Raw genomic sequence first — 26,864 nt, forward strand, 5'->3', positions numbered from 1 at the left:
GCTGGCAATGGCCTGGGGTATATTGCTACAAGAACATAAAAAAGCCAGGGACAATAAAAGGTTAATCAGTTCATTAAAGCCCCTCTAATATCCCAACTTACTAAATGCATCCAGCTATATTCTGAACAACCTCAATATTTTTGCTTCTTTTATTTTACTTGGAAAATTACAGAATCATCAAAATTATAGCAGAGAACGGGGTCTTTTGTCCCATTGGTCCTCTGCTGCTGGTAGTTCTTCAAGCAATTTCAGTAAACTTGTTCTTCCTATATATTTGTAAAATGCATTTCTCATGAATTTCCAATCATCTCCTCAGCACCATTTTCTTCAATTTGAAATACTTTATAAATGTGCCCCATCTGTATCATTTAATATTTTCTGCATTTTAAAGAGGTCATATAACTCTCCCCACACCCCTCCCCAGCACCTTCCTGCCATACTTCAAAGTTCTAATCTTTCCTTTCAGTAAATCCCTTTTAAATTGAGGACACATTTTACTGATCTTCTCTATATCTTTTTCAATATCTGTGTCCCTCTTGTCTGATGGCAAAATTATGCTGGAAATGGTGCACATATGAGGCCCAGGAAGTAAGTCTGTTGGATTCAAGCATATAAATACAGATTCGTTTTTTAAAAAAAATTTGGAAGTAGAATTCCAGTTATTTCCAATGGGTAATTCAAGGCACTGTTTGGACTATTTGGGTAGGAAGGACTTCCAAACATCATGTAGCTCCACAATTTCCTCGCCTCGAAAGAGCCAAAATCAGCACAAACATCATATTCATTTCAAATGGCTGGGAAAGGGTTCAGTTCCAAGAGAATTCCACATTCTTTTCTGCTGCTTTACTGGGTACATTCAGAACAGTATCTCAGCCACTGGAATGGCAAGCAGTTCCTGATAGGTGAATGGATCCCTGTAACAACTTCATCATGTTTTTAAGAGACACGGCATTTAACAGCAATAGCGCATTCCTGCACTAAGTACTCAATGCTGTAAAAATACTAAGTGAATTCCTCCTTCCTGGGAAAGTGCACAACAAAATTTGTCACAGAATCATTATTAATTACTTTTCATACTTGTAAAGGTATTCATACTCTTCCTTTTTAGAGTAACGTGCTGTGCTATTATCATGATTTATTGTTTATTCTTACATCATATGGCATGTCCTGTCCTTCTGCCTCCACTCAAGGTACAAGCTACAAATGTATTGCGATACAACAAAGGGCAGACAGATACTGGGACAAATCTTGCTAGAGCAAGGCATCTTGTGGCATACAAAAACAAATTGCATTTATACAGTGCTTTTAACATGGTAAAACATCCCAATGTGCTTCACAGGAGCATAATCAAATAAAATCTGACACTGGGCCACATAAGGAGATATTAGGACAGGTCATCAACAGCTTGGTCAAAGAGATAGCATGTTAAAGGAGTAGAGAAAGATAGAGAGATGGAGAGTAGACAATTTCAGAGTTTAGGGCCTTGGTGGTTAAGGCATAGCCACCAATGTTGGAGTTATTAAAACTGGAAATGTGCAGGAGGCCAGAATTGGAAAGCTGAGAGATCTCGGAGGAATGGTGTGACTGGAAGTAGATAGGGAGGCTTGAGGCTAAGGAGGAATTTGTAAACAATGATGAGAATTTTTTAAAACAAAGTATAGCTGGACTGGGAGCAAATGTAAGCACAGGGTTTCAGCAACAGATGAGCTGAGGCTGGGATGGAGACAGGCAATGTTATGGAGTTAGGAGGAGGAGGTCTTGGCAATGAAGCAGATATGGGGTTGGAAACTCACCTCAGAGTCAAATAGGATAGCAAGTTTGCGAATGGTCTTGTTTAGTCTCAGTGACCAGGGAGAGAGAAGGATTCGGTGGTCAGGGAATGGAGTTCGAGAGACTTCCTCTTCCACCTTTCAAGCCTATCTCTTTTGCACATCAATTACGGTGTGCATTGGTAATACACTGTTATTTTTCCAGCAAGATTTGGCCCATTATTATTTCTGTGGAAATACTCACTTTCTTCCCTTCCTCCCTGTGACAGGGTATATCTGAAATATAAAAGAAAAATATTGCGGGCGCTGAAGCTCTGAAATAAAAGCAGAAAATGCTGGAAATACTCAGTTCAGATGAAAGGTCACAGACCTGAAACATTAACTGTTTCTCTCTCCACAGATACTGTCAGGCCTGCTCAATATTTCCAGCATTTTCTGTTTTTATAGCATCTGAAATACATTGCTGGCTGATGTGGTGGGTGCTGGCTGTCTCTGCCAGCGTGAGCTGGACTAGTTGTTGACTGAAGCAGAAATCATGTCTTATAGAAGGTTTTTTACAAACACTTGACCTAAAAAGTGATTGCCTAGATTGATTATGATCGCTTGAGGGGTCAGAGGAACTTCCCAGAGCATTTCTTTCCTATTGGCCCTATTTCCCACCCCTCTCCCCCCTCATTTTTCTTTTCCCTCTACCAAGAGATCATGTGGCTCTGAGGCCACAGTATCTACTCAAGATGTTCCAGCCATCACAAGTGTTGGGCAGGTTTGATGGACCAGCTCTGCTGTTCTTACCCACCAATTTGCATATTCGGACTTATGGAGTAGATGGATGGCGAGTGTAGAGAGCAGAAAAGAAAGAGAGGCGGGGAGGTGATGAAGCAGGACAAATGACCTAGATATGACAAAATTACTTTATCAGACACTTGAATGTAAGAGGAGTGCTTATTTGAATATTGGCAACAAATATTTGTTCACACCAGACATGTTGGTATATGCTTCTGTATATAAGAGAGCTATCCAGTAAATAGTACATATGCAAGTCATTACTAAAAGTCAAACTATTACTATATGGTCAGTAATATTTAGCATTTAAAATGTAATAAACTGAAAAGATTTCACATTTTGTTTCTTCCTCCACAATTAAATTTCATAGCCAAAAGAAGAGGGTTTGATTCAGTAGCCTAATACACATCTCATTTGTCCAGTGAGCCCAAGACATATTCATTACTGGTGAAGGGTGCAACACTATAGTGCTTAGTCATATTGTCACCTGCTCGGATGTATGATGGGAAATATCTTGTGGTTCAGAATGTTTTAACTTTAATGAAAGAGTTATAGCATTGGGATTCCTTTAGGCATTTTTTTAAAATCAGCAATCAGCACAAAGAGCAACTTTGTCCCATATCCTTTAGGCCCTCTTGTAAAATTGTTAAAAATGCTGTTTTGAACCTTACTTTCTTGATCTTCCTTAAGTGTAGATTAAGTGTTCCTTCCCAATGTGATAATATTAAAACCAAGTTCTGCGCTTGCCAGGCTTTGATTTTTCACACATTACAATGAAATAGGAGGAAAATCAAGGGCTGACAAGTACGAAAGCAAAAGTTGAGCCCAACATTTCCAACTTTAATATACTTGCTCTTTCTCAGTACCTCAAAACATTGGAACTCTTTCCTTCAGTCAGTCTCCTTTCCTCTTAAAATCTTCAGGCTTCTAAAAAAACAAATTTTGCTATGCTTGATAACTACTTTTAAATTTATCTAGTCTTCTCTTTTTTACCCTTTGTAAACATCAGAGCCCAGTCTTGAAATTACTATTGCGACTAGGTTAAACATACCCCCCTAAAAAATTCTCAGATGTGAGCTACCATCCATAGCGTTTTAGCATAATAATCAATAGATAGAATGAATTTGTTACTTGCCTTCTTCTTCTGTGGTGGATTCTGCTGAGCTGTTGCATTTCCTTCAAAATACAAAGGCTGCCGGTCTGCTTGAGGGGACATGGCTCCTTGCAGTGTCTCAGATAAGAGTCCTTGGCTTTGCCTGTTAAAGCAAGTGTCCCCAGATGGACTCATATACACAGTTTCTCCAAAACCTCGCTCCGAATGTGAAGATTTCCTCTCGTTGATGTAACTGGCTCTGTTCTCCAGTCCTCTGTATGGTCCCTCTAGCCTGTGTGTTGGAGTGAGGTCTCGGAGATTGGAGTTCAAAGGCGAACAGGCATAAATTAAATTAAACTCTGTCCTGAAGGTTTGTTCTGTATTTTTCAGGGATGAGAGACCATCACCGTTCCTCCCTGTAAGCCCAGTTTCAGTTTCACTGGGGAATGTTAATGCAGAACAAGGAGGCTGAGCAGCACAATCTGACAACAGCCCATCGGTGACCGCTGTAACCCGGAGTGTGGTAGTGTCCGGGTCAGGATGCAGAGAGAGATCTGAGAAGCCAGTCCTGGACTGGTCATTATCCGCTCTCAGAGGCGGCTGAAATGACAGAAGCAGGAACTATTTGTTAGTGACAATTAAAACATACGAGCCTGATGACGGGATTGAAAATAAACTTCCATTTCACATGAGGCAGTTGACTGAACTCGGCTTCTGTTTAAACACCAGCACAGTGGTTTTAATATGTTCCTGATCAATAGATTACAAAGAAACGTGTTAAATCAATATTAAATCGTAACCTTGGGTACATAATCTACTTACAATTTTGAACACATCTTCAATTGGAATATTTCTCTCGCTGATAACTTCTGATAAATTTACAGTGCAATAGTGACTGCCCACCCCCTCCCCCGTCCCCACCAAAGTTCTGGGTATTTTAAGATTTAAATATAAATGCAGGTGGTTGTAGTTTTAACAGGCACTCTACACTATGACTCTATTAAATTCCTCCACAACATCTGGGTTAAATATCTACAAGGCAAAGCTCTTTAAGAGCTTGTTGTTTGAAAATGGTAGTTTTCTTTATTCCACTAACCCCATCTTCATGTGGATCTCATAAAAAGTACATGTTCAAAAAGATTGTTTTCTTGACAGCTACTTATTTAACATTTACACAGATGTTTGCACACAACATTAAGCTAAACAAAACTTTCTCCTCTCCTTTACAAAATACTTATACTGAAATTAAATTTTTAGTTGAACTAGCAAATTGATTGACGTCAAAGCAGGGAGTGAAAGATTGGGTGTTGTTTTGGGACTATACGTCATAGGTCTCCAAAGTTGGTCTCTGAAACAAATCTGGGCTGAAGGAAAGTTTTTTTTACTTCCTTGATTTAAAATCGAAACAAAAAATTCCACACAGAACTGCTGACCTCTCAAATGTACCAGCGCGACTGTCAGTCACACCTTCAAAACACTGAGGAAAAGCAACAGGAATGTCATGTGGTCCTATAACCAAAGCTAATAACATGTTATGTTTTTTGGATAAACAATGTTTGACATTGTCAGATTCACTCCTGCGGATCAACGATAGACTAATCAGAGTGCTACCCATCTCCATATGCATCCAATTATAGTGTACCAAAAAACAGACTGTTTTAAGAAAAAAAAATCAACATAGGTTGGTAGATGCTATAAGACCTCAACCTAGCAATAGAAGAATGATAATCTGATGATCCAGCAGGGTACTGTATGTTAGTGATCAAATAATCTGTCTTTATCATGTGGCATCAGAAACAGTAGGATTTTTCATTGCAAGGCTAACTATTAAGAGAGTGGCATTTAGACAGTGGACTTTTATTCTCATACATTCTTACAAAATGAAAGAACCACCTCTTCTAACTAATACGTCAGCCATTTATTGAATGACCGTGTGCAGATCTGTGGAAGGACAAACTGCCCTTAAATGTGAAAATAAAGAAAACTACAAAAATATTTTAAATGTTTCTTTTAATCACACCCACTAGCCAAATTTCACTGAAAAATCAAGACTTTTAGCTAAAGAAGCTTCACCACAACATCTTCCTAAACTGATTAAGCATAGAGCCTAAGAGCCCAGAACCCTTTAAAATTAAAACGTACTGAAATTGAAAACCCCTTGATACACATGTTGTGGGCAAGTATGCACTGCTGGATCGGTACTGTAATAAATCTGAAGCCTTCAAATTTAGATAGCTGGAGTCTAACAGAAGTGGTACAATCAGTCAACTGCTCCCATCATCAGGCTCGGATCCTTTGTTCCATCTTTTTTCAACCTGGAGTCTATGAATACTTTGTGAAAAACTTTGGGTATACAATATATCTTACTGCTGTCAATGCTATATTGATAAAGAGCATCACACAATAATTACATAAATGCCTGGGTACATTCCTTATTCAGAAAATATGTAATTTGATGCTTTGCTAGTCACCTCCATTATGTTAGTTTAATGGCAGTTTTAATGCATGTCCATTCACAGAATCAGACACAAGGGGTTTCTATGTTTCATTGATAATTAATCTCCTGAAATAATCATTATACATCTGCTGCAGTGGATCATTAAAGCCCATACCATCTTGACTCACTTGATAATTTTTTGTATCATTGTTAGGGACAACAGATTATAAAACTGTGAGAATTTTATTTAATTTATCCATTTTAAAGCAACTATGCTTTTCCTTATAGTTGTGGTTCTCTGACATATAGATAGAAACTCAGCAAAGTCAATGACGTTTTGTTCCTAGTGCTATAGTGAAGCCATTGAATGCTTTGCAGTAACAATATAGAACATAAACATTTGTGTTCTCACTCCACTGAATACCTGATCTATTCCCAACTCTGGGCTTAGCTTTGGGACTGGCAGGAACCGTAAGAGCGTAGAGCAGAAATCACTTGTCTGAATGTACAAAGCACATGATCCTTCAAGTATCACAGTGGAGTCTATTCCCCCAGCAGTAAATCCTCTCTTTAATCACTCTACATCTTTCATTTCATTGCTGCTACTTGTCAATTTTTTGGCGTAATCCCAATGCCACTTAGAGTCACGGCTTCACAACTATGTGCCCCATTGAATTACTGAAAGAACAGGAAACACTATTTCAAAATCGCAATTTCTGCAATAAAGAAAAAGGAAGGCAGCCCCTATGCTTTAACATATGCCTCAATACCCACAGGGAAATTAACAACTGTTAATTGTCCATTGGGAAGAAATACTGTTTAATATTAAAAATAACCATGAACACCTGTGTTTAGTGTGTGCTGAAACACCTGGATTTCAAAGAACAAGAGTTCTTTGCTGTTTCTTCTAGATTTAACTTAATAATTTTCCTTCAGAAGCAAAATCAACCCAACTCCAGACATATAAAAATAAAACTTTCAAATAACGTAGTATGCAGCTGTTCGGTTAACCTCAGCTGCCAAAGCTAACTCCAGCGCATGCAAGCTAATATGAGGAATTGGCATCCCTAATCTGACAGTTTCCCAACTGGAATGCAAGTTCTCCGACTGCTTGCTCTACAGGGTTTTATTTGGTCTTCTGTTCTCAAGCCAAATATCAGGCACATTGGAAGTATCAGCATTTATGCCGCCTACTTCAGCAGCTTGAAACTAAAAGGGTAGGAGGAAAGGAGACCACCAGGTCTACAATTAGTTGCTCCATCACCTCTTCAGCAGAATTGGGAAAACATAGCTTATTTCAAATTGATATATAAATATGCTGCAGCACAGTCCCAGGCTCAAGAAAAACTTTTACCAAGTTTTTTTTTAAATTAAGAAACTGGGACCCAATCATGCAGTGTCGCTGAACTGGCATGCACATATAACAAAAATATGAAAATGTAAACATGTTTGTGACAATATAATTTTATGGTGGAGCTGAGGTGTTAAGGATACCTATGCTCAAAACAACTGAGAGATATATCATGAGAACAGAATGATTTCTGGTCGAACATGCACTTCCCAGGAACTTCGCTGCTCATTCAGCATCTGGGGGTTGAAACGAGGCACTTGTCACCAGGTAATTTATCACTTTCAGACTGGCGCACCAGTTTCAGGAAAGTGCTGCTATGCTGGTCAATCATTACTACTCCCCTCAATTTATATTTTTACCCAGTGCTGAGCAGGGGCAGAGCCAGCAAATGTAGCGGCATCTCCGAGGAGCCAAGAAAAACTGGATCTCTACTGTCAATAGAACAAGATGAAATTAGGCCATTTTGAACATATAGGTACCTTAAAAAATAACATTAATTAGCTTCATGTGGGCACTGTACTTTAAAACCAGCTACAGGTCCTGAAAATGGCTGCCAGTCAAATTGTTGATCCATGTTTTAATCCTATATTCAAAAAACAAAAAATGTATTTCTTCTGACTTGCGGATATTTCCCTAGTAATAGCCTAAAGTATAAAATAATCCAGCTGAAAAAATCTAGCTTTTGCTTCATTATTACTCATTATTGTTTCATTATTGTTGTCCCTCTTCAACAAACCCCTTGTGTCTCATCTGTGAAAATGAATGGTCTGCAGTAAGCACTGCATCCTTAGGGTGAATGGTTAACATCTTAAATGTTAGACAGGCAGTAGGATTGGCTGCACAATCAAAATGGTTACACCTCACACACTCAGAAAAAGATCAATTAATGTAGGTGACAGCTGAGAATTGAGACAGCTGAGCCCAATTCTCCTTCACAAAGCAGCATGTTAATTAACTAACATCCATCTCAAGAGCAGAGATTCTGTCTGTGCATCAAAGATTAAATACCAGGTTTATGACCACACAAATGAGACCAATAGCGTCTTAGCTTTGAGCATCAGATTGTGAAAATGTTGCTTAAAAATTGCAAAATATCACACCATGTGGAATATTTTAACATAACCATTCATTTTTTGTGTGCGTAAAGATACAGGGAGGAGATAAACAAGGGGACACAATTTAATGAGGTTGCTACTGAATCCTCAACTCCAAAATATTTCTGTATGGAGGGAAATGCTGATCCTTATTTGATCATTTTTAACAGTATAGTATAACTATGTGAAAGATTACTGGTTTCAATCAGTATCAACAAGGTCATGTCACTGTGTTTAAACGGCTTAGGGAATTGGAGTTCCCTATGATTGGTCCATGATTACGCTTTGCAAAGTACAGCAGTGGTTTGCTAGTTCCTTCTCTTATGGAATTCTTGATCTGCAAACAGCATGGACAAACTGCACTGTGCAAAACACATCAAGCAGAGGGTTTGGTCTCTGAGGATCTTTGGATCAGTTGTTTGCCTAATCAAGTCTGTTTGTGTCAATATTCAAACTCATTACACTAACGTGGATTTTCTGCATTCTGCTTCGTGAGGCTTTGTAATATTCCGTTTACTATCGAGTGTGAATTTACTTCATTTTCTTAGTGGTCCATTTGGCTTGCCTAGCTAAAAGCACAAAGTGGTTGTTCTGGGTGACCCTGAATACTATGTGCCACTTTGTTTTCATTTGTATTACTATTTATATGATGACAGCAGCAAATACCAAACGAGGCAACTTGCTGCCAACCATCCACAATATACGACGGGAAAATTATACTATAGCAGCTTCAGCCAAGAAACGCACTGTGGAGGAAAAGCAGCTGGAATGAAGGAGGGGCTTGGCTCGACAGAATACAAGGATTATTACTGTGGGATAAATACAGGAATGTTGAGGGCAACCTGTAAATATAGGACAATTATTTAATGAACTTGGATTGCTCAACCAGATTCGCTATGTTAGCAATTAAGGCTTTAAGATAATTAGATATCTCAAATATTCTAAGAGCCACTGCAACCTTCCAGTGGTATTTGTCACTGTCATTCTACCAGTTTGGGGCCAAATCTCCTCCAAATTCCACTGAAGCTTTAGTCTGGGGCCGTGAGGGACCTAGTTTCCGTATGACACCACAGAGGCACAGCTGAGGATTTGTTGATGGAAAGGCTGGGTGCTGACAGGGAGAGACTCATACATTTGGCTCTCATATCGCAGTGTTGCTCGCCAGCGGTGAGGGCTGAAGATGAGGAGGTGGTGGCGTAGTGGTATTGTCACTGGACTAGTGTTCCAGAGACCCAGGGTAATGCTCTGGGGACCTGGGTTTAATTCCCATCATGGCAGATGATGAAATTTGAATTAAATAGAAACCTGAAATTGAAAATCTGATGATGACCATGAAAACATTGCTGACTGTCAGAAAAACCCATCTGGTTCACTAATGTCTTTTGAGGAAGGAAATTTGCCATTGTCTGGCCTACATGTGACTCCAGAGCCACAGCAATGACAGACTCTTAAAATGCCCACAATTAGAGAAGGGCAATAAATACTGATACCCACATCCCATGAACGAATTAAAAAAGCAAATAAAAGTGGAAAGTATGCTAACTCTTTTCTCCCACACACTAGATGTTACATCGATCTGTTGGACACACAAGAGGTTCAGCCCCCAGACATGCAGGTTGTAGGCTGACTGGCATGAGGACATACCTGGCACTCATGAACTAAATTCCCATCTATAGGCAAATAGCTCTACTGCCTTGTGTAGAGGGGACCGACTTCTAAATATGTCATCTTTCCAGCAACTTCTGCAACAAAGCCACTGCCAAACGTAGTGCTTTGCGTTCCTTTGGGCTCAGTCTGGGAGGTCACGAGGAGGACCGTGTCAATTTGAGCTGAACATTGACACAGCATCTCTACAAGAGACCAGGCCTGCAGAGAGTGGATCATTGAAAAAAAAGAATAACCCGTTCATCTGGCAGGGAAAAAGTGCAGAGAAAGCGTGTAAGCAAGGTGTAGGTTTTGCTGTAAGGAACTCAATACTCTTGATCATAGGACACCCATAAATGGTTCACAGCATGTTCTCTCCATCTGCCTCTCAACTCAAACAGAGCCAGTTAACCTCATGAGTATCTATGTTTCAACACTGTGCTTCACCGCAGAGGCAAAAGACCATTTGAGGAGCTAGGCACTGTTATCAGCAGAATTTGGGCAGCCAGGGTCTCCATAAACTTTGCCCAGGCTTACACCCTGGACAGGACACTCCAGTTTCACTGCAGAACGATAAAAGAACATGAAAACAGCAGTGACAAGTGATAAATCCACCTCGATTGTATAGGAGTGGGTGCTATGTGTTGTTTCCAACAGTGGGAGGGGGGGGACCATCATCTCCCACTGGTCAGCCACTGCCCTCCTCAAGTCGGGCTGTCCCGGACTAGTAAGGTGCTGACCTTCTAGGGTCCATCTGCTTCAATTTGCTTGGCTTAAAGTCTTGGCTCAACAAGTGGACAGAATCCCATTGTTCCACACAAACAAACAAAAAGAAAGAAGATGTCAACCATTCAATTGGAAAACTGGAATGTCAGGACCATGTTCACGGGACTGACACAGGACTTGTGGCTGGTTGATAATGTGTGCAAGACAGCTATGAACTTGATAGGCTGAACATTGACACAGCATCTCTACAAGAGACCAGGCCTGCCGAGAGTGGATCATTGAAAGAAAAACATTAACACGTTCATCTGGCAGGGGAAAAGTGCAGAGGAATAGTGTAAGCAAGGTGAAGGTTTTGCCGTAAGGAGCTCACTGCTCTTGATCATAGAACACCCATAAATAGTTCAGTGTGTTCGCTCCGTCTGCCTTGCAATTCAAACAGCCAGTTAACCTCATGAGTATCTATGCTTCAATGCTGTGCTCTACTACAGAGGCAAAAGACCATTTGAGGAGCTTGGCACGGTTATCAGCAGAATCCCTAAGTCATAACATCTTTACCTGCTGGGGGGTTTCAAGGCATGAGGCATGGCCCCCCTGTGAAAGCTGAATGACAATGGACAGAGACCATATGAGCTTTGCTGCTTCTATGATCTTTGTAAAACCTCCTTTCAGAACAAACAAGAAGTCCTGCGGAAATCCAAGATCAGGGCACTGGCACTGACTTAATTTGACCATCACCAGACATGACTGTTTGCACAGCATTCTCAACATATACAACTACCCCAGCGCTGACTGTGATACAGATCACTCCCTGGTGTGCACTAGAGTGAGGATGCAATACGTGAAACATTCTCATTCAAAGCAGGAATGCCTTGCTCGTATCAAAGTCTGTCTAGCAGATAAAAACCAACAGCTCCACAACTCGATTGTACAAGTGCTCTCCAACAGACATACATCGAGACACCACCTACATAGTGCACTCTCAACACATGGGAATCAAAAGTGAAAAATTGTTAACTGGTTCAAGGCTACTGTCACTGTGATGGAATTTGTCATTGAAGTCAAGAAGTCCACTCACATTAATTACAAGAGTGATCCGAGCGAGAAAACTCAATGCGCTAACAGTTGCTTGAAGTAAAGTCCAACAGACTGGTAGCCGCTGCACCAGTGGTTACACAGAGTATCCAGATATTCTTTGACACAGGGAATGTCAGAGGCACGTATGAAGAGATCAAAAAGGCCATCACCAATGAAAATGGCTCGACTGAAAACAAAATCACCGGCTAGTTGGAGATATAGGTGGAACACCACCTTGAGTTGTACTCTAGGGAGAACGCTGTCACCGAGGAAGCTCCAGGTGCTGATGCCAGACCAGACCACCTGAACTCATCAAGCACAGGAAACAGGCACTCCTGCAGCATCTGCATGAACTTCTCTGTCTCTGTTGGAAAGAGAGGGGCGGAGTGCCTCAAGATACACATGATGCAAAGATTGTAACCCTGTAAAAGAACAAGGGTGACTGCAACAACTTGAAATAACTCTGCTGAGCATTGTGGGAAAAGCAATTGTCTGTGTTGCCCCTGTCAGGCCACAGATCTTGGCTGAACACATCTATCCCGAATCCCAGTGTGGTTTCAGAATTGGAAGATCTACAATTGACATAATCTTCTCAGTCTGGCAGCTGCAAGAGATATGTGAACAAAGGGGACCACTATGTATTGCTTTCATCGATCTGACCAAGGCATTCGATCATGTGAGCAGAGACGGTCTATTTAAGCTGCTCAAGAAATTTGGCTGCATGCCAAAGCTGCTCAATGTGATTTCCTCTTTCCATAACAACATGATGCGTAAGGTTAGTTATGACGGGGCGCCATCAGAATCCTTTCAGATCCACAGTGCGGTCAAACGGGGGTTATGTTCTGGCACCAACACTCTTTGGCATGTTCTTTCTGTGCTGCTGTCATACGCCTTCAGGTGATCTATTGAGGGTGTCCACTCATATACTAGAAGTTACAGAGATCTGTTTAGCCTTACTCGTCTGAGATCCAAGACAAAGGTAGGTCAAGTACTCAGAGTTGCTTGACGTTGACAATGTTCCAGCAATATTCCACACTAAGGAACACCTGCAGTGTGTTCAACTAATTTATTAGAGCTTTTTGAGGAAGTAACAAGCAAGGCAGATAAAGGGGAACCTGTAGATGTGGTATACTTAGATTTCCAAAATGGATTTGATAAAGTGCCACATCAAAGATTACTGCACAAGATAATAGGCACATGGTGTAGGAGATAACATATAAGCATGGATAAAGGATTGGTTAGCCAATAGGAAGCAGAGAATGGGGATAAATAGGTCTTTTTTGGGTTGGCAAGCTGTAACTAGTGGAGTGGCACAGCGATCAGTGCTGGGGCCTCAGTTATTTACAATCTACATCAATGATTTGGATGAAGGGATTGAATTTATGGTAGCTAAATTTGCTGATGACACCAAGATAGATAGGAAAGTAAGTTGTCAAGAGGAGGTAGAGAGTCTGCAAAGGGAGAATGACAGGTTAAGTGAATGGGCAAAAAAGTGGCAGATGGAGTATAATGGGGGAAAATGTGAACTTGTCTATTTTGGCAGGATAAATGGAAAAGCAGTATGGTATTTAAATGGAGAGATTGCAGAACTCAGTGGTTCAGATGGAATGTTGGTGTTTATTGCAAGGGGAATGGAATATAAAAGTCGAGAAGTTTATTGTAGCTGTACAGAGCACTGGTGAGACCACATCTGGAAGACTGTGTGCAGTTTTGGTCTCCAATTTGAAAAAAGAAAATAATTGCATTAGAAGCAGTTCATAGAAGGTTCACTCGACTCATTCCTGGGGTGAAGGGCTTATCCTATCAAGAAAGGTCGAACAGGTTGGGACCATACTCATTGGGAGCTTAGAAGAATGAGAGATGATCTTATTGAAACATTTAAGATCTTGAGGGAGCTTGACAGGGAAGATACTCGGAGAATGTTTCCACTCATGGGGGAGCCTAGAACTAGAGGATACAGTTTAAGAATAAGTGATCTCCCTTTTAAGACTGAGATGAGGAGAAATCTTTTCTCTCAGAGGGCCGTTAGTAAGTGCTCTTCTCCAGAGAGCAGTGGAGGATGGGTCATTGAATTTATTCAAGGTAGAGCTAGACAGATTTTTGATAGATGAGATAGTCAAGGGTTATGGGGGGCAGCCAGGAAAGTGAAGCTGAGGCCACAACCAGATCAGCCATAATCTTATTGAATGGCAGAGCAGGCTCGAAGGGCTGAATGGTCTACTTCTGCTCTTAACCTAAGATAAGACCTATGTTCCTATGAAGATCAAAGACCTTCTGTACATACCTCCACTAAAAGACCTCCACCTGCAAGCTAGATATGAAATGACGGACATTGACAGTAACAACTGGGAGACAGTTGCTGATGGCTGTGATCTCTTGAGGGTGATTGTGTGGAAGGGCATTGGAAGAGGTGAGAAGAAACAAAAAGCTCAGCTGGCCATGAGCGTGACCCAGATAAAACAGGGGCCGGCAAACAGTGCACCTTCTCAGCCCACTATCTTCTTTGGCAGCAAATATGGCAGGGACTGGGGCTCCTGAGCTTTGGTGATGCTTAACAGAGAGTTGACCACCATGGGGTAAACTATCCTATTACAAGACAGAAGCCTGCTACGTTCTACGAGGAGCTATAAAATTCCATCATGGCAATCATCAGGAATATCCCTACTTATGCAACACTTGGAAGCTTAACTTCAGGAGTGGGCATTAAAAAATGCTTCTGATTAAACCTGGTCATTTCTTTCCTCTTGAATGAACCATTAAAATCATATTTATGTATAGTGAGAAGTAAGCAGGAGATTCTAGATGATTCAATAATTTAGATGACTAAACAAGAGTGCATGTGAAAATCACTGTGATACAGAAAAATGTCAGTGAGGTACCTCAGTCAAGTGAGGTTGATCAACCATGAACTGAGCTACTGGACAAAATATATTTTAAATTAATTTGTTTTTATGAAGCTATAATAACTCCATAAGTCAAATTCAACTGAGGTGGAAACAATTGTTTGCAGTGGAATCTACCTATATCTGCTACAGCCATTTGGCCCACATTAATGGTAATTTCAAGGAACACATTTCCAACATAAGTTTTTCAATAGCAATGAATGATTATGTTTTTCAAAATTCCATTCCCAAATTTACTTTCAATATGCAACAGGGCATAAATCAAGAGATAAGTCTTTATTAGAAACTTCCAATGAGTCAGGTGTGTAAATCTGCTTGATATGTAACAAAGGAGTATCTTTTTTGAACAGGCCAGAAGGATTTTAAAGAACGATGTAACATCAACGAGTAGACGAACCCTTACCAAATACGGTGTCTAGCCACATTGTGCAATAATGTTGCTAAGTTATTTTATACTCTGGTTTCATAATCCTCATTTTAAGTTTAGTTGGGTTCATATGTTATTTAAAGTTTTGTTTTCTCATCAGATACACAGACAGATGTGACCCCAATCCTTATCTCACTCTCTCTCTCTCTCTCCCCCCCAAAGGTGATTTTTTGCTATTTTATTCTCAACTCTGAATCAAACTTTGGCAAGATTAATGACTTAAATCAGACATGCATAAATTCAACCAGATGTATCATAATGAGAATCATGCAGTAAAAGGGCTGGGTAGGAATCACAGAAAGAGAGAGAGAGAGTTGCCACAAGGGCTTACTTCAGCTTTTCTAAGTGAGATACTGGGATAACTACCTCCGGTGAAAACGGCTCAGGCCTATGCACTGGGGAACTCTCAGGAGAGGAAATGTTCTAAGAGAAGGGAAAAGCATGTTATTAGAACTCTACTCACAAGTTGGGCAAGCAAAAGCAAGAGAAAGCCACAGTCTTTTATTGCAAAACTGATTTAGTTACAAACAAACTCGAGGGGAAAAAAATTGTATTTTACCACAAAACCAAATGACTGGATAATCTTAAATGCACAAAGAATTATACCAATGACTGCACAGTTTGGCAACGTGCAATACACAGCTAAACTCTAAAAAGGACTTTTTTTTTAGAAACTAAAGCACTTCCATTAAAAAAACGCTAGGTCAGTTAGAAGTGATTTAAAATCTGAAAATTAATGAAAATTATTTCTTATCGAGTCTTCACCCTTACACACTTCCCCCCCGCCCCCCACAAAAAATGGTCAGCCACTTTTACTTAGCTGGACCTTCCCTCCTGGTGAGGGAATAACTATATTACAAAAGCAACAATCCATTTCAAAAGGTTACAGAAGTAGAGTTGTGACTGGTGCTCAAGCCTGAAGGGCTTGGTTCCACATCCTCTATATTCACTTCCATACATCACAACAGTTGGCAGACATGCAGTTGTTGACCCATCTACTGTAAGGCATGATTTGACAGCAGCAAATTGCTATAGTGGAGTAATGAAAAAGTTGGCGAGAGTTGACACATAGGGTATTGAGCACAAACACACTGGAGTTTAAAAACAGAATTTAGAGCTTAGGAAAAAATAGACAACAGTCTTAAAAACAACCTCTCAACAAAATAATACGGGCAACTGGTCAAAATGGCACCATCCAATCTTCATGCAAGTATGTAGTAGAAAAGTAACTGCCATCACTAATCAGGTTCAACTCTCCCACTTCTGCCATCTGCAGCAACTTAATGAGGAAGATGCTGCTTCATTTTTGTTGCTTTGCCATTAGTGCTCAAAATAAAACCCTTTTCTCCATGTTTGTTTGTAAACCAAAGCACAACAAGAATAAAACAATAACTTGTGGCTCAATGTTAGGCTTTATTAAAATAAAATGACAATGCAAAACTAAACTGGAGTGTTTCTTGGTCTATGAAGAAGCATTAGAAGATTAAAAATGGCAATGTGTCAATGTGCAGACCCCATAGAGTCTGTTGTGGCAAGCATGTCAGAAGCTGGATGTGCACAATGGCCAGATTAAAGCCATATGTTCTCAGGCTTGGTAATACACTGGTAAAGCCACAGTGTCAAGAATTCTTCTCAGGCTGAGACTTCACAATAATGCCCCTCACAGTCTTAAGAGTAGTCTGAGGCAATTGTAAACATATTCTGTGAAATATGACCTGTTACCTTTTCACTAATACCATCCTTTTACAGCCATTAGCAATACGTCTTGGCTGGCCCACTCTGCAATGCAGTAACACACTTACAAAATAAGCTGTTAAGTATACCCTTTATTAACACAGAACAAATTCAAATTGACTCTTATAATATTTAAAGAAACAAGAAGCAATATCAAGTGAAATCGTAAGAGGCAATATTGTTAAGACAAAGGCTGGAATTATTGATATTCAGATAGCTCCTTAGATAACGCAATTAATTTGTTAAAGGAGGCACAGTTCAGGGAAACATTCAATCCTTCAGCACTCTTCCCCAATAAACTGGAATGGTTTCAGTGAATGGGATTATGTTTTCAAGATGAGTGTACCACCTTATTAAGATCTATGCTGTCCACTATAGGTGTTACAGAAATTGAATGCTATCCTGCCAGGATATCCTAGGTGCTAACACATTGCTTCACCTTTCTCATACTCGAACTGCAGAATAAAGGTGGTGACAATTAAACATAAACACTGTACATACAAACAGAACAAAAACTCATGTAATAATAATAGAGAAGAATGTTCCAAAATAGGTCAATTGGTCTTGTTACGTTCTCTTTATTTTAACCTTTTGGCACTAGTAAAAAAAAGTATTTTGAAGGCCATTTTGATTTATCAAGTTTAGAATTTTCTATCAGCACATAATGATTCATGACAAAAACCCACAGAATGCAAGAACACGAAATGAAGTTTGTAAAGTATTTTGGTTGGCCCATGAAAGAACCCAAGAGAACACCCCATGGAATAATTTTCAAAATCTAAATATGAACAAGGATCAAGGGGATACCCAGCAAACAGAAGTAATGGAGTTACTCTGCCAAGAAAAGTTTAAAGCAAAATTCTCTGAAACCAGATGCGAAGTACATACTCTAAGAGTTTGACACAATGCAATTTTTGTGACTTGGACATTTATTTTTTTTAAACAAGGTTGAAACTGTGAACTGAGTCCTTATCCTGCATTGTATTAGGACTTCACAGAAAAATACACACATGCATATTATATACTTAGTGTGTGTTGTATATATATTATAAATATTATATACCATCATTAAAAGTAGAGGTTGTAACAAAGTTGGAAACATACTGAGTAAACTTTAATAGGGGCCTGATGGAAAATCATGTCAGGTGATTCATGCCAGGAAATAATATGAACAGCCACAGCTGACTACCTGGAAATAAAATGCCATTAGTGGAGAAATGAACACATATGCTGTGCTATTAGCATGAGGAATAACATCCTAAAAGAGAAGGAAATATATTTCTACTTGTAGTCAGCCTCTCTTCATATTATGCTGCTTAAAAAATAACTCAACATTAGTTAATGAAGATAGCTCCTTCAGATTAGTGCCAGTCAGGCTGTAAATTTTAACATGCCAAAAATTAGAAATAGAGCATCCTAAGTTCCAGCTTTTCAAGTGCCAATTAGTGGCAAATTTGAGGTAAGTTTTGTATTGATTTCTGGAATTGAGACTGTTGGAGCACATTGACAGCCAATGACATTTTACAAGTGAATTAATCCAACTATTTATTCTACACCAGTTTAAAAAACTATTTACTTACAATATTAAATTCAAAACTTTTGATGCTATGTATTCTGGCGTACACTCCTATACAAATCCCTTCCTAAAAAGATGGTGAATCTTACTGAAATGAAGGGATAAATAGACTAGCAGCCTATGGCAAGTTGTTTCTGTGTGAACCTAGATAGTGAGTGTTTGCAGACCTCTTGGCTCACTGCGTAGCAATCGTGAGTGGGAAACCTGACAACTTTCCCCTCTTTCCATTCTGAACAGAACAGTAATGCCAAACCTCTTAAATGAAGAATGGATACTTGGCACAAGTGAAAATTTATTTCGGCAAGGAATCAATATCTTCAGGAGATAAAAGGGAGAAATGGGATTATTTCTGGTCTCAAGCTTTTGCCAATGTCTTTTGTCACAAGTTGCTAGGAGATATTTGAAAATGGCAGAGCCAATCTACTATGGGGGGATAACTGGCCACAGCTCCTCGTCACTGAGATCAGGAAATAACATCTACTAACAATTTTATATTGTGCCTTACACACCAGTCAGGTTGTTACAATTTGTTTTAAAAAAAGGCCAAGATTTCAGAACCTATTGACCCCATAATTTCTGATTAATTTTCTAAAGCGCGTTCCAGTTACAGCTTATGCAACTCAACACAGGAGAATTGCTTTGGGGATGCAAAGTTCTTCTTTCATTTGTTACAAATGACTGAGAAGGAGCACAATTCATAAGCCTCCAGCCACAACTCAGCCAAGCTTATCTCAGAGGTAGCGCTCTTGTCTCCAAGTCAGAACTTAGTATGTTCGAGCCACTTCAGGCCAATACTGGCAATGCAGTATGAGGCAGTGCAGAACAGAGGAAGAGTTACATTGTCAATGAAACGTCTTTCAGAGGGTGCATTAAAACCAAGGCCTTGTTTACCTCTTCAGGTAGAGATAAAAGATCTCAAAGCAACATTTGTAGAGGTCAACATCTACATCTCAACAAAAGCCACCAAGGGACCGATTAACGTGGTCATTTGTAACCTTTAGTGTACAAATTGGTTACCACATTTGCCTGCATAAACAGTGACCACACTTAAAAATCATTCATTGGGGACATGTAGCACACTGGGTTGTGCTGAGGACGTGAAAGGCTCTTATTCAATAGGAGTTCTTTCTTCCTATAAGGATTGAAGAAGATTATCACTCAAACTGAAGGACTATCCTAATTTTTCATATGTTGCACATATGCTTCCTTGCATCTTGGGCTATATTCTCAGAATCCTCCCCCTCTCACTCTTCCAGAGTTTAGTTAGTATGCAATGGTTAAAAATGAGGAAATATCTCACAGCTTTAATGACAGATGATGTTCGGGGAGGTATTATGTTCATTTGGACAAAAATGAAAAACTTAAATTCTAAAAATCAAACAGTGGATCAAGGAAGCTTGTAATTATTTGAGGACTGCAGCATTTCTGAAATAATCACACAATTCACTTTTAAGGTATTAGTTTAGATTACTTTGTACTAAAAACTGTACTCTGCCTAATGCTCTTTTTAAATGCCAGTTTATAATGTCAATTGTCAAGATAGTTATTGAAATTTGCTCTCTCAAATATATTATGAGAAGGCTGAAAAATCTCCGGTACTTGAGGTGGCCACGTGACTTGAAACAGCACCACAGCAAGTAACATTGATTCACACCTCTAATCCTGCACACAATACATCCCAGATCTTGGTCACATCAATGGAGGACATGTTGAATGAAATTTCAAGCTTCCTCCCACAGGGAGACATTGACATAAATTAATCAACTAGGTAAGTGACCCTATGCATTTGGCCACCAGGCATGAAGGTAGTAATCTGGGAAGAAATGATGTGCCAAAAAGTAATTTGGGCCTGGGGGGGTGGGGTGGTGGGGGGTGTGCGTGTGTGTGTGTGTGTAGAGAAGGGAAATTTTGAAAGGTTAATTAAATTGAGGAAATACACTGCAAGCCCACACGCTGGGTTTTGTCAAGTTGACTTCCAAGGCTTATCCACTCCCATTTCTTGTTTAACTCCAAAAATCCTGATGTGTAGAGCAAAGGTACAACAACCAAAAAAATAAGCATTCGCATTATCATTACTCTAACAAATTGATACTAATGTTCACATCTTATACTTTCAATATTAAAGTGAAAGGAAGGTTTAGTACATCACCATCTCCTTTTATTGATGCAATTTAGAATTCATACTTCAGAAAAGTCTTATCCATCTTTAATAACCTCATCCATGTCAGTCAATGAAGCTTCAAACAACTGGCTGAGCAACAGATCACAGCTTTTTTCTTGGGCAGGGGGAAGATTGTGAGGTGGGATGGTGGGGGATGCGGGATGCATAGCCAAAGCTGCTAGATGTATAAAACAAAAACAGAATTACCTGGAAAAACTCAGCAGGTCTGGCAGCATCGGCGGAGAAGAAAAGAGTTGACGTTTCGAGTCCTCATGACCCTTCGACAGAACTTGAGTTCGAGTCCAGGAAAGAGCTGAAATATAAGCTGGTTTAAGGTGTGTGTGTGGGGGGCGGAGAGATAGAGAGACAGAGAGGTGGAGGGGGTTGGTGTGGTTGTAGCGACAAACAAGCAGTGATAGAAGCAAAACAAAAACAGAATTACCTGGAAAAACTCAGCAGGTCTGGCAGCATCGGCGGAGAAGAAAAGAGTTGACGTTTCGAGTCCTCATGACCCTTCGACAGAAGCAGATCATCAAAAGATGTCAACAACAATAGTACAATAGAACACATAGGTGTTAAAGTTAAAGTTGGTGATATTATCTAAACGAATGTGCTAATTAAGAATGGATGGTAGGGCACTCAAGGTATAGCTCTAGTGGGTTTTTTTTTATTTTTTTATATAATGGAAATAGGTGGGAAAAGGAAAATCTTTATAATTTATTGGGAAAAAAAAAGGGGGAAACAGAAAGGGGGTGGGGATGGGGGAGGGGACTCACGACCTAAAGTTGTTGAATTCAATATTCAGTCCGGAAGGCTGTAAAGTCCCTAGTCGGAAGATGAGGTGTTGTTCCTCCAGTTTGCGTTGGGCTTCACTGGAACAATGCAGCAAGCCAAGGACAGACATGTGGGCAAGAGAGCAGGGTGGAGTGTTAAAATGGCAAGCGACAGGGAGGTTTGGGTCATTCTTGCGGACAGACCCTGCTCTCTTGCCCACATGTCTGTCCTTGGCTTGCTGCATTGTTCCAGTGAAGCCCAACGCAAACTGGAGGAACAACACCTCATCTTCCGACTAGGGACTTTACAGCCTTCCGGACTGAATATTGAATTCAACAACTTTAGGTCGTGAGTCCCCTCCCCCATCCCCACCCCCCTTCTGTTTCCCCCTTTTTTTTTCCCAATAAATTATAAAGATTTTCCTTTTCCCACCTATTTCCATTATATAAAAAAATAAAAAAAAAAACCCACTAGAGCTATACCTTGAGTGCCCTACCATCCATTCTTAATTAGCACATTCGTTTAGATAATATCACCAACTTTAACTTTAACACCTATGTGTTCTATTGTACTATTGTTGTTGACATCTTTTGATGATCTGCTTCTATCACTGCTTGTTTGTCGCTACAACCACACCAACCCCCTCCACCTCTCTGTCTCTCTATCTCTCCGCCCCCCACACACACACCTTAAACCAGCTTATATTTCAGCTCTTTCCTGGACTCGAACTCAAGTTCTGTCGAAGGGTCATGAGGACTCGAAACGTCAACTCTTTTCTTCTCCGCCGATGCTGCCAGACCTGCTGAGTTTTTCCAGGTAATTCTGTTTTTGTTTTGGATTTCCAGCATCCGCAGTTTTTTTGTTTTTATCTCTGCTAGATGTATGTCTTGTCGGAACAGCAACTGCAGCTTTTTTTTTTAAAGCTTTGAAACATATCACAGCCTTGAAGCTTAATATTTTGCTTTTTTCTTAAACACCAAATATTTTCAGACTGATCTATGCAGGAGTTTGAAGTGGGTCTGTACCATCCCCTTAATGAAGTAACAGGGAAAATACTTCAGTTATTTGCTTATTTCCGTTATTGTCATAAAATTGCAAACACATGTATAAATGGAGAAAAGGTGAAATCTTCCCCTGTGTGTTTTAGGGGAGGCCATTTGGGAATTATGTTTAACACTTCCTTTCACTTAAAAACTCCAACATCGTCAGGACATTCTTGTTGACATTAAAGTATTACAAAACTGTTCCAATGGTTAGATTCCTACATTTAGATTCAAGTTATAAGATAAAGGGCACATGATGTAGCAAAATATTTGATTTTATTTCTCTATTTGATTCAATTTCTTTTGACTATTAGCAATTTGTTTCTACAGTGACATAACACTGTGAAATCAACTAATTCTAACCCTACCCTGCTTGATCTCTCCTCTTAAACCTCCACAGACTCAGCTGCACATCAGCTGATCATAAATAAGCAACTTTGTGAAGCAGAGGAAGGGGGGAGTAAGAAAATAAATTTAAGAAAAATAATCCAAAAAGTGATTTCAGTGTTTATGATCAGCTTTAATTGATTTTCTCTCTGTAATGCACTTTTCAGTTGCAACTAAACCATTAATTAAGACAGATGTTTACTGCTGTCAATAATAACAGCTAAAAGACAAAGACATATTTGTTTTGCACTATTCGTTTACAAGCACTTCGGAGAGCTGCTGCAATTTCATGTATATATGAGCTGTACTTCACCTTAGGTGTCGAAACACAAATGTTTGCTAGCTCAGCTCTAAGGCAAACACATTCATACTCCACCCATGTAGCATACAGTCTCGAAGCTTTGAAACTACAGGCACATCAAAGTGAATCTTCATGATAACGTGGTACCATTATTCAAGAAGGGTAGTAGGGATAAACCAGGGAACTATAGGCCAGTGAGTCTAACGTCAATGGTAGGGAAACACTCTGGAAAAAAATTCTGAGGGACAGAATTAATCTCCACTTTGAGAGACAAGGATTAATTGAGGATAGGCTTTGTTAGGGGGAGATCATGTCTAACAGATTTGAATTTTTCGAGGAGGTGACTAGGTATATAGATGAGTGTAGTGCAGTTGATGTAGTCTACATGGACTTCAGTAAAGCTTTTGACAAAGTCTCGCATGGGAGATTGGTCAAGAAGTTAAGAGCCCATGGGATCCAGGGCAATTTGGCAAACTGGATCTAAAATAGGCCTAATGGCAGGAAGCAGAGGGTGATGGTTGAAGGCTGTTTTTGTGACTGGATGCCTTTTCCAGTGGCAGTACGCTGTTTGTAGAGTACTTTCATGACCTAGACATGAATGTAGGAGGTATGATCAGTAAGTTCACAGATGACACGAAAATTGGTGATGTGGTAAATAGCGAGGAGGAAAGCCTTAGACTACAGGACTATATAGACAGTCTGGTTAGATGGGCAGAACAGTGGCAAATGGAATTTAATTCTAAAAAGAGTGAGGTGATGCATTTTGGGAGGACTAACAAGGCAAGGGAGAACACGATGAATGGTAGGATCCTAAGAAGTGCGGAGGATCAGATGGACTGGTGTGCATGTTCACAGATCCCTGGAGGCAGCAGGACAGGTAGCTATGGTGGTTAAGAAGGCATATGGGATACTTGTATTCAATGCCTTGACTAATAAAGGCAAGAGCAGAGAGGTTATGAAGGAGTATAAAACGTTAATTAGGCCACATCTGGAGTACTGTGTGCAGTTCTGGTCACCACATATAGGAAAGACATGATCGCATTAGAGAGGGTGCAGCGGAGATTCACCAGGATGTTGCCTGGGCTGGAGATATGAAGAGAGACTGGATAGGCTGGGGTTGTTTTCCTTGGAGCAGGGAAGGCTGAAGGGGGACCTGATGAGGTGTACAAAATTATGAGGGGCATAGATAGAATAGATAGGAGGAAACTTTTCCCTTTAGTGGAGGGGCCAATAACCAGGCGGCACAGATTTAAAGTAAGGGGCAGGGAGTTTAGAGAGGATTTAAGGAAAAATGTTTTCACCCAGGGGATGGGGGGGGGGTATCTGGAACTCACTGCCTGAAAGGATGGTAGGGGCAGGAACCCTCACATCATTTAAGAAGTATTTCAATGAACATTTGAAATGCCATAGCATACAAGGCTTTGGGCCAAGTGCTGGAAAATGGGATTAGATTAGATAGGGGCTTGATGACCGTCATGGGCACGATGGGCCTTTTTCCGTGCTGCAAACTCTATGACACTATGACACCATGATATGCAAAATAACCTCTCATCTGAGCAATCCAATAAAACAAACAGTCAGAATCAATATACCAAAGATCATCTATTTTGAAAGCAAAGGGGCAGGCATTGCTGGCACCAAAGTGTATGTTTGTTCAGCTGGCATAAAACTCTGGCCCATTTATTTGCATATAAACTAAACTGATTTAAAAAAAAATAATTCTGTCAAACAAGGTTCAACATTGGAACAGTTTTATTTACGAAGATAAATCAAAAAATTAATCTGCATCAATAGTGTAGATGACAGCTCCTTTATTGGAGATATATTTACCTCAAACTGTAGTGGGGTATTACATCGGCTAGCAGCATGGGAGTGAAGGGGAGAGTAAACTACATTATATCCATTTTTCTTCTCCTCTTCTCCTGGAAACAAGGTGCAAGGTGTCATTACCGTCGGGCTGGACATAACTGTATCTGTGACAGATGCAGGCGCTGATAGTGGACTACAAGGTCCGGGTAAATCAGTCACACTCACGTCTGACAGATACCGGGCCTTTCGCTTCTTCAGAGGAGTTATCAACTCTACAAAAGAGAGAAGTTATACGTTTCATTATAAATTGCAAAAGAGGTACATTTTAAACAAATTAAGCATCAGGGATACTTTGAACCTATGAATATTTTAACACAGTAGAGACAGTTTTCCCAGTGTGGGCTCTGTCAATGGTTCTGTTTTATGGTTATTTCCATAAAGAGCCAGGGTGGAATTGTCCCAGATTTGCACTAAGTGTGGCAGTGGGTGGGAAAAATAACGTTTTACCCGTTGGCCTCAATGGCAGCTTTTCATGCTATATTGTCCTAATCCAGCCTCAATAATCATGCATTGCTGGGAAACATGCCGGTATATTGGCACTGGACTCTCATTTGCCCACCACTTCCTATGCCAGGTGCCATATTTAAAGTGCAGTCACATGCACAACTCTCAGTGCTTCCAGCACAGTTTTGCTGCACAGAAGATTGGCCCAAAAGGCAAGAAGTCTGCAGCCCCTCCAATTCAGTGACACGTCCCTAGAATGCCTTTCGGAAGCTGTGGAGGCCCACCCTGATGTCCTCCACCTCCGCTTTGGTCGCAGGAGGTCTGGCAATCTCACCATGCTGGCTTGGTAGGCGATGGCATGGTGGTCAGTGCCAATACTGCACAGAAGAGGTTGGTCGTGCAATGCAGAAAGAGGATGAATGATCTCATCCATGGCACCAGGGTATGGCAATCATTCCATCCCTCTAAACTCACACAGTCAAGCCCATCGCACATCCACCGGCATCTCACTCACTGCCAGCTCAAGGGACATCGCCACTCACTCTCTCACACACACCCTCACATCTCCATCTGGCCTCAACTCCTCTAGAGACTGTCTCCTCAGCCCTCACCATCCTGAGGGGACTTGCATAGATCAACTTGTGTCCCCACATACACTCTGGGATATTCCTCTTCCCAAGTATCGTCCTGGCCTGCAGCCATTGAAAAGCCACCCCCGCTTTATGGCTGGTCTGGTAGGTAGAGACCTGCCTGTGAGCCCCCATCAAAGCGATGTGGTCCTGCCTGCGAAGCCTGGTGTTGATGACCGCGAGTGCTGCCCGAAGCAAGGTAGGCAAACAAACCTAGAAGTCCCAAGTGAAGTGTAGCTCACCAGGTGCAATCGTTTATGTACAGTTGCGAAACACATCGGTGTGATGATCCAGTGTGGGGAGATGATTCCTGTAAGCTGGACTTATAATGAACTGCAGATGTATTACAATGAAGTTCGCAACGTCTGATGGCGGGAAACGTGGCCGGCCACTGACGGGCAGAGAGGACAATTGCAAACTGGTTTCACAACGTTGTGAAAATGATTTTTGGCCTTCTCGCCATAATGTCCACTCACGTCGCCAAACATGGCTGCCACCAATGGGCACGGAAAATTCCGCCTGCCCCTAGTGTATTTTCCAGAAATCTCAGAATGCAGATTAACATGCTTGCCACTTGCCTTTATTCTGTTGCTCTATTGTATATTGGACTGAGATTTGCAAAGTTGAGCTCAGTAATTTTCAAAC

At 40.5% G+C, this 26,864-nt stretch overlaps 1 protein-coding gene across 17 annotated transcripts in view; it reads right to left on the reverse strand.

The window, feature by feature from the left end:
* setd5 (SET domain containing 5) overlaps nucleotides 1-26,864 on the reverse strand; it is a 175,017-nt gene that overhangs the window by 24,456 nt on the left and 123,697 nt on the right. For 16 of the 17 annotated variants that reach the window (XM_041191279.1, XM_041191275.1, XM_041191276.1 and 13 more), the window contains 3 exons: nucleotides 25,108-25,358; nucleotides 15,668-15,724; nucleotides 3,688-4,245 (listed from right to left, as the gene is read on the reverse strand). In XM_041191279.1, coding sequence (XP_041047213.1) covers nucleotides 3,688-4,245; nucleotides 15,668-15,724; nucleotides 25,108-25,358 — 866 coding nt within the window. The remainder of the gene's footprint in view (nucleotides 1-3,687; nucleotides 4,246-15,667; nucleotides 15,725-25,107; nucleotides 25,359-26,864) is intronic. The other variant, XM_041191284.1, reaches the window with a different exon arrangement.

The sequence above is a fragment of the Carcharodon carcharias genome, chromosome 7, assembly GCF_017639515.1.
Source record: "Carcharodon carcharias isolate sCarCar2 chromosome 7, sCarCar2.pri, whole genome shotgun sequence".
In the NCBI taxonomy this organism is placed as follows: domain Eukaryota; kingdom Metazoa; phylum Chordata; class Chondrichthyes; order Lamniformes; family Lamnidae; genus Carcharodon; species Carcharodon carcharias.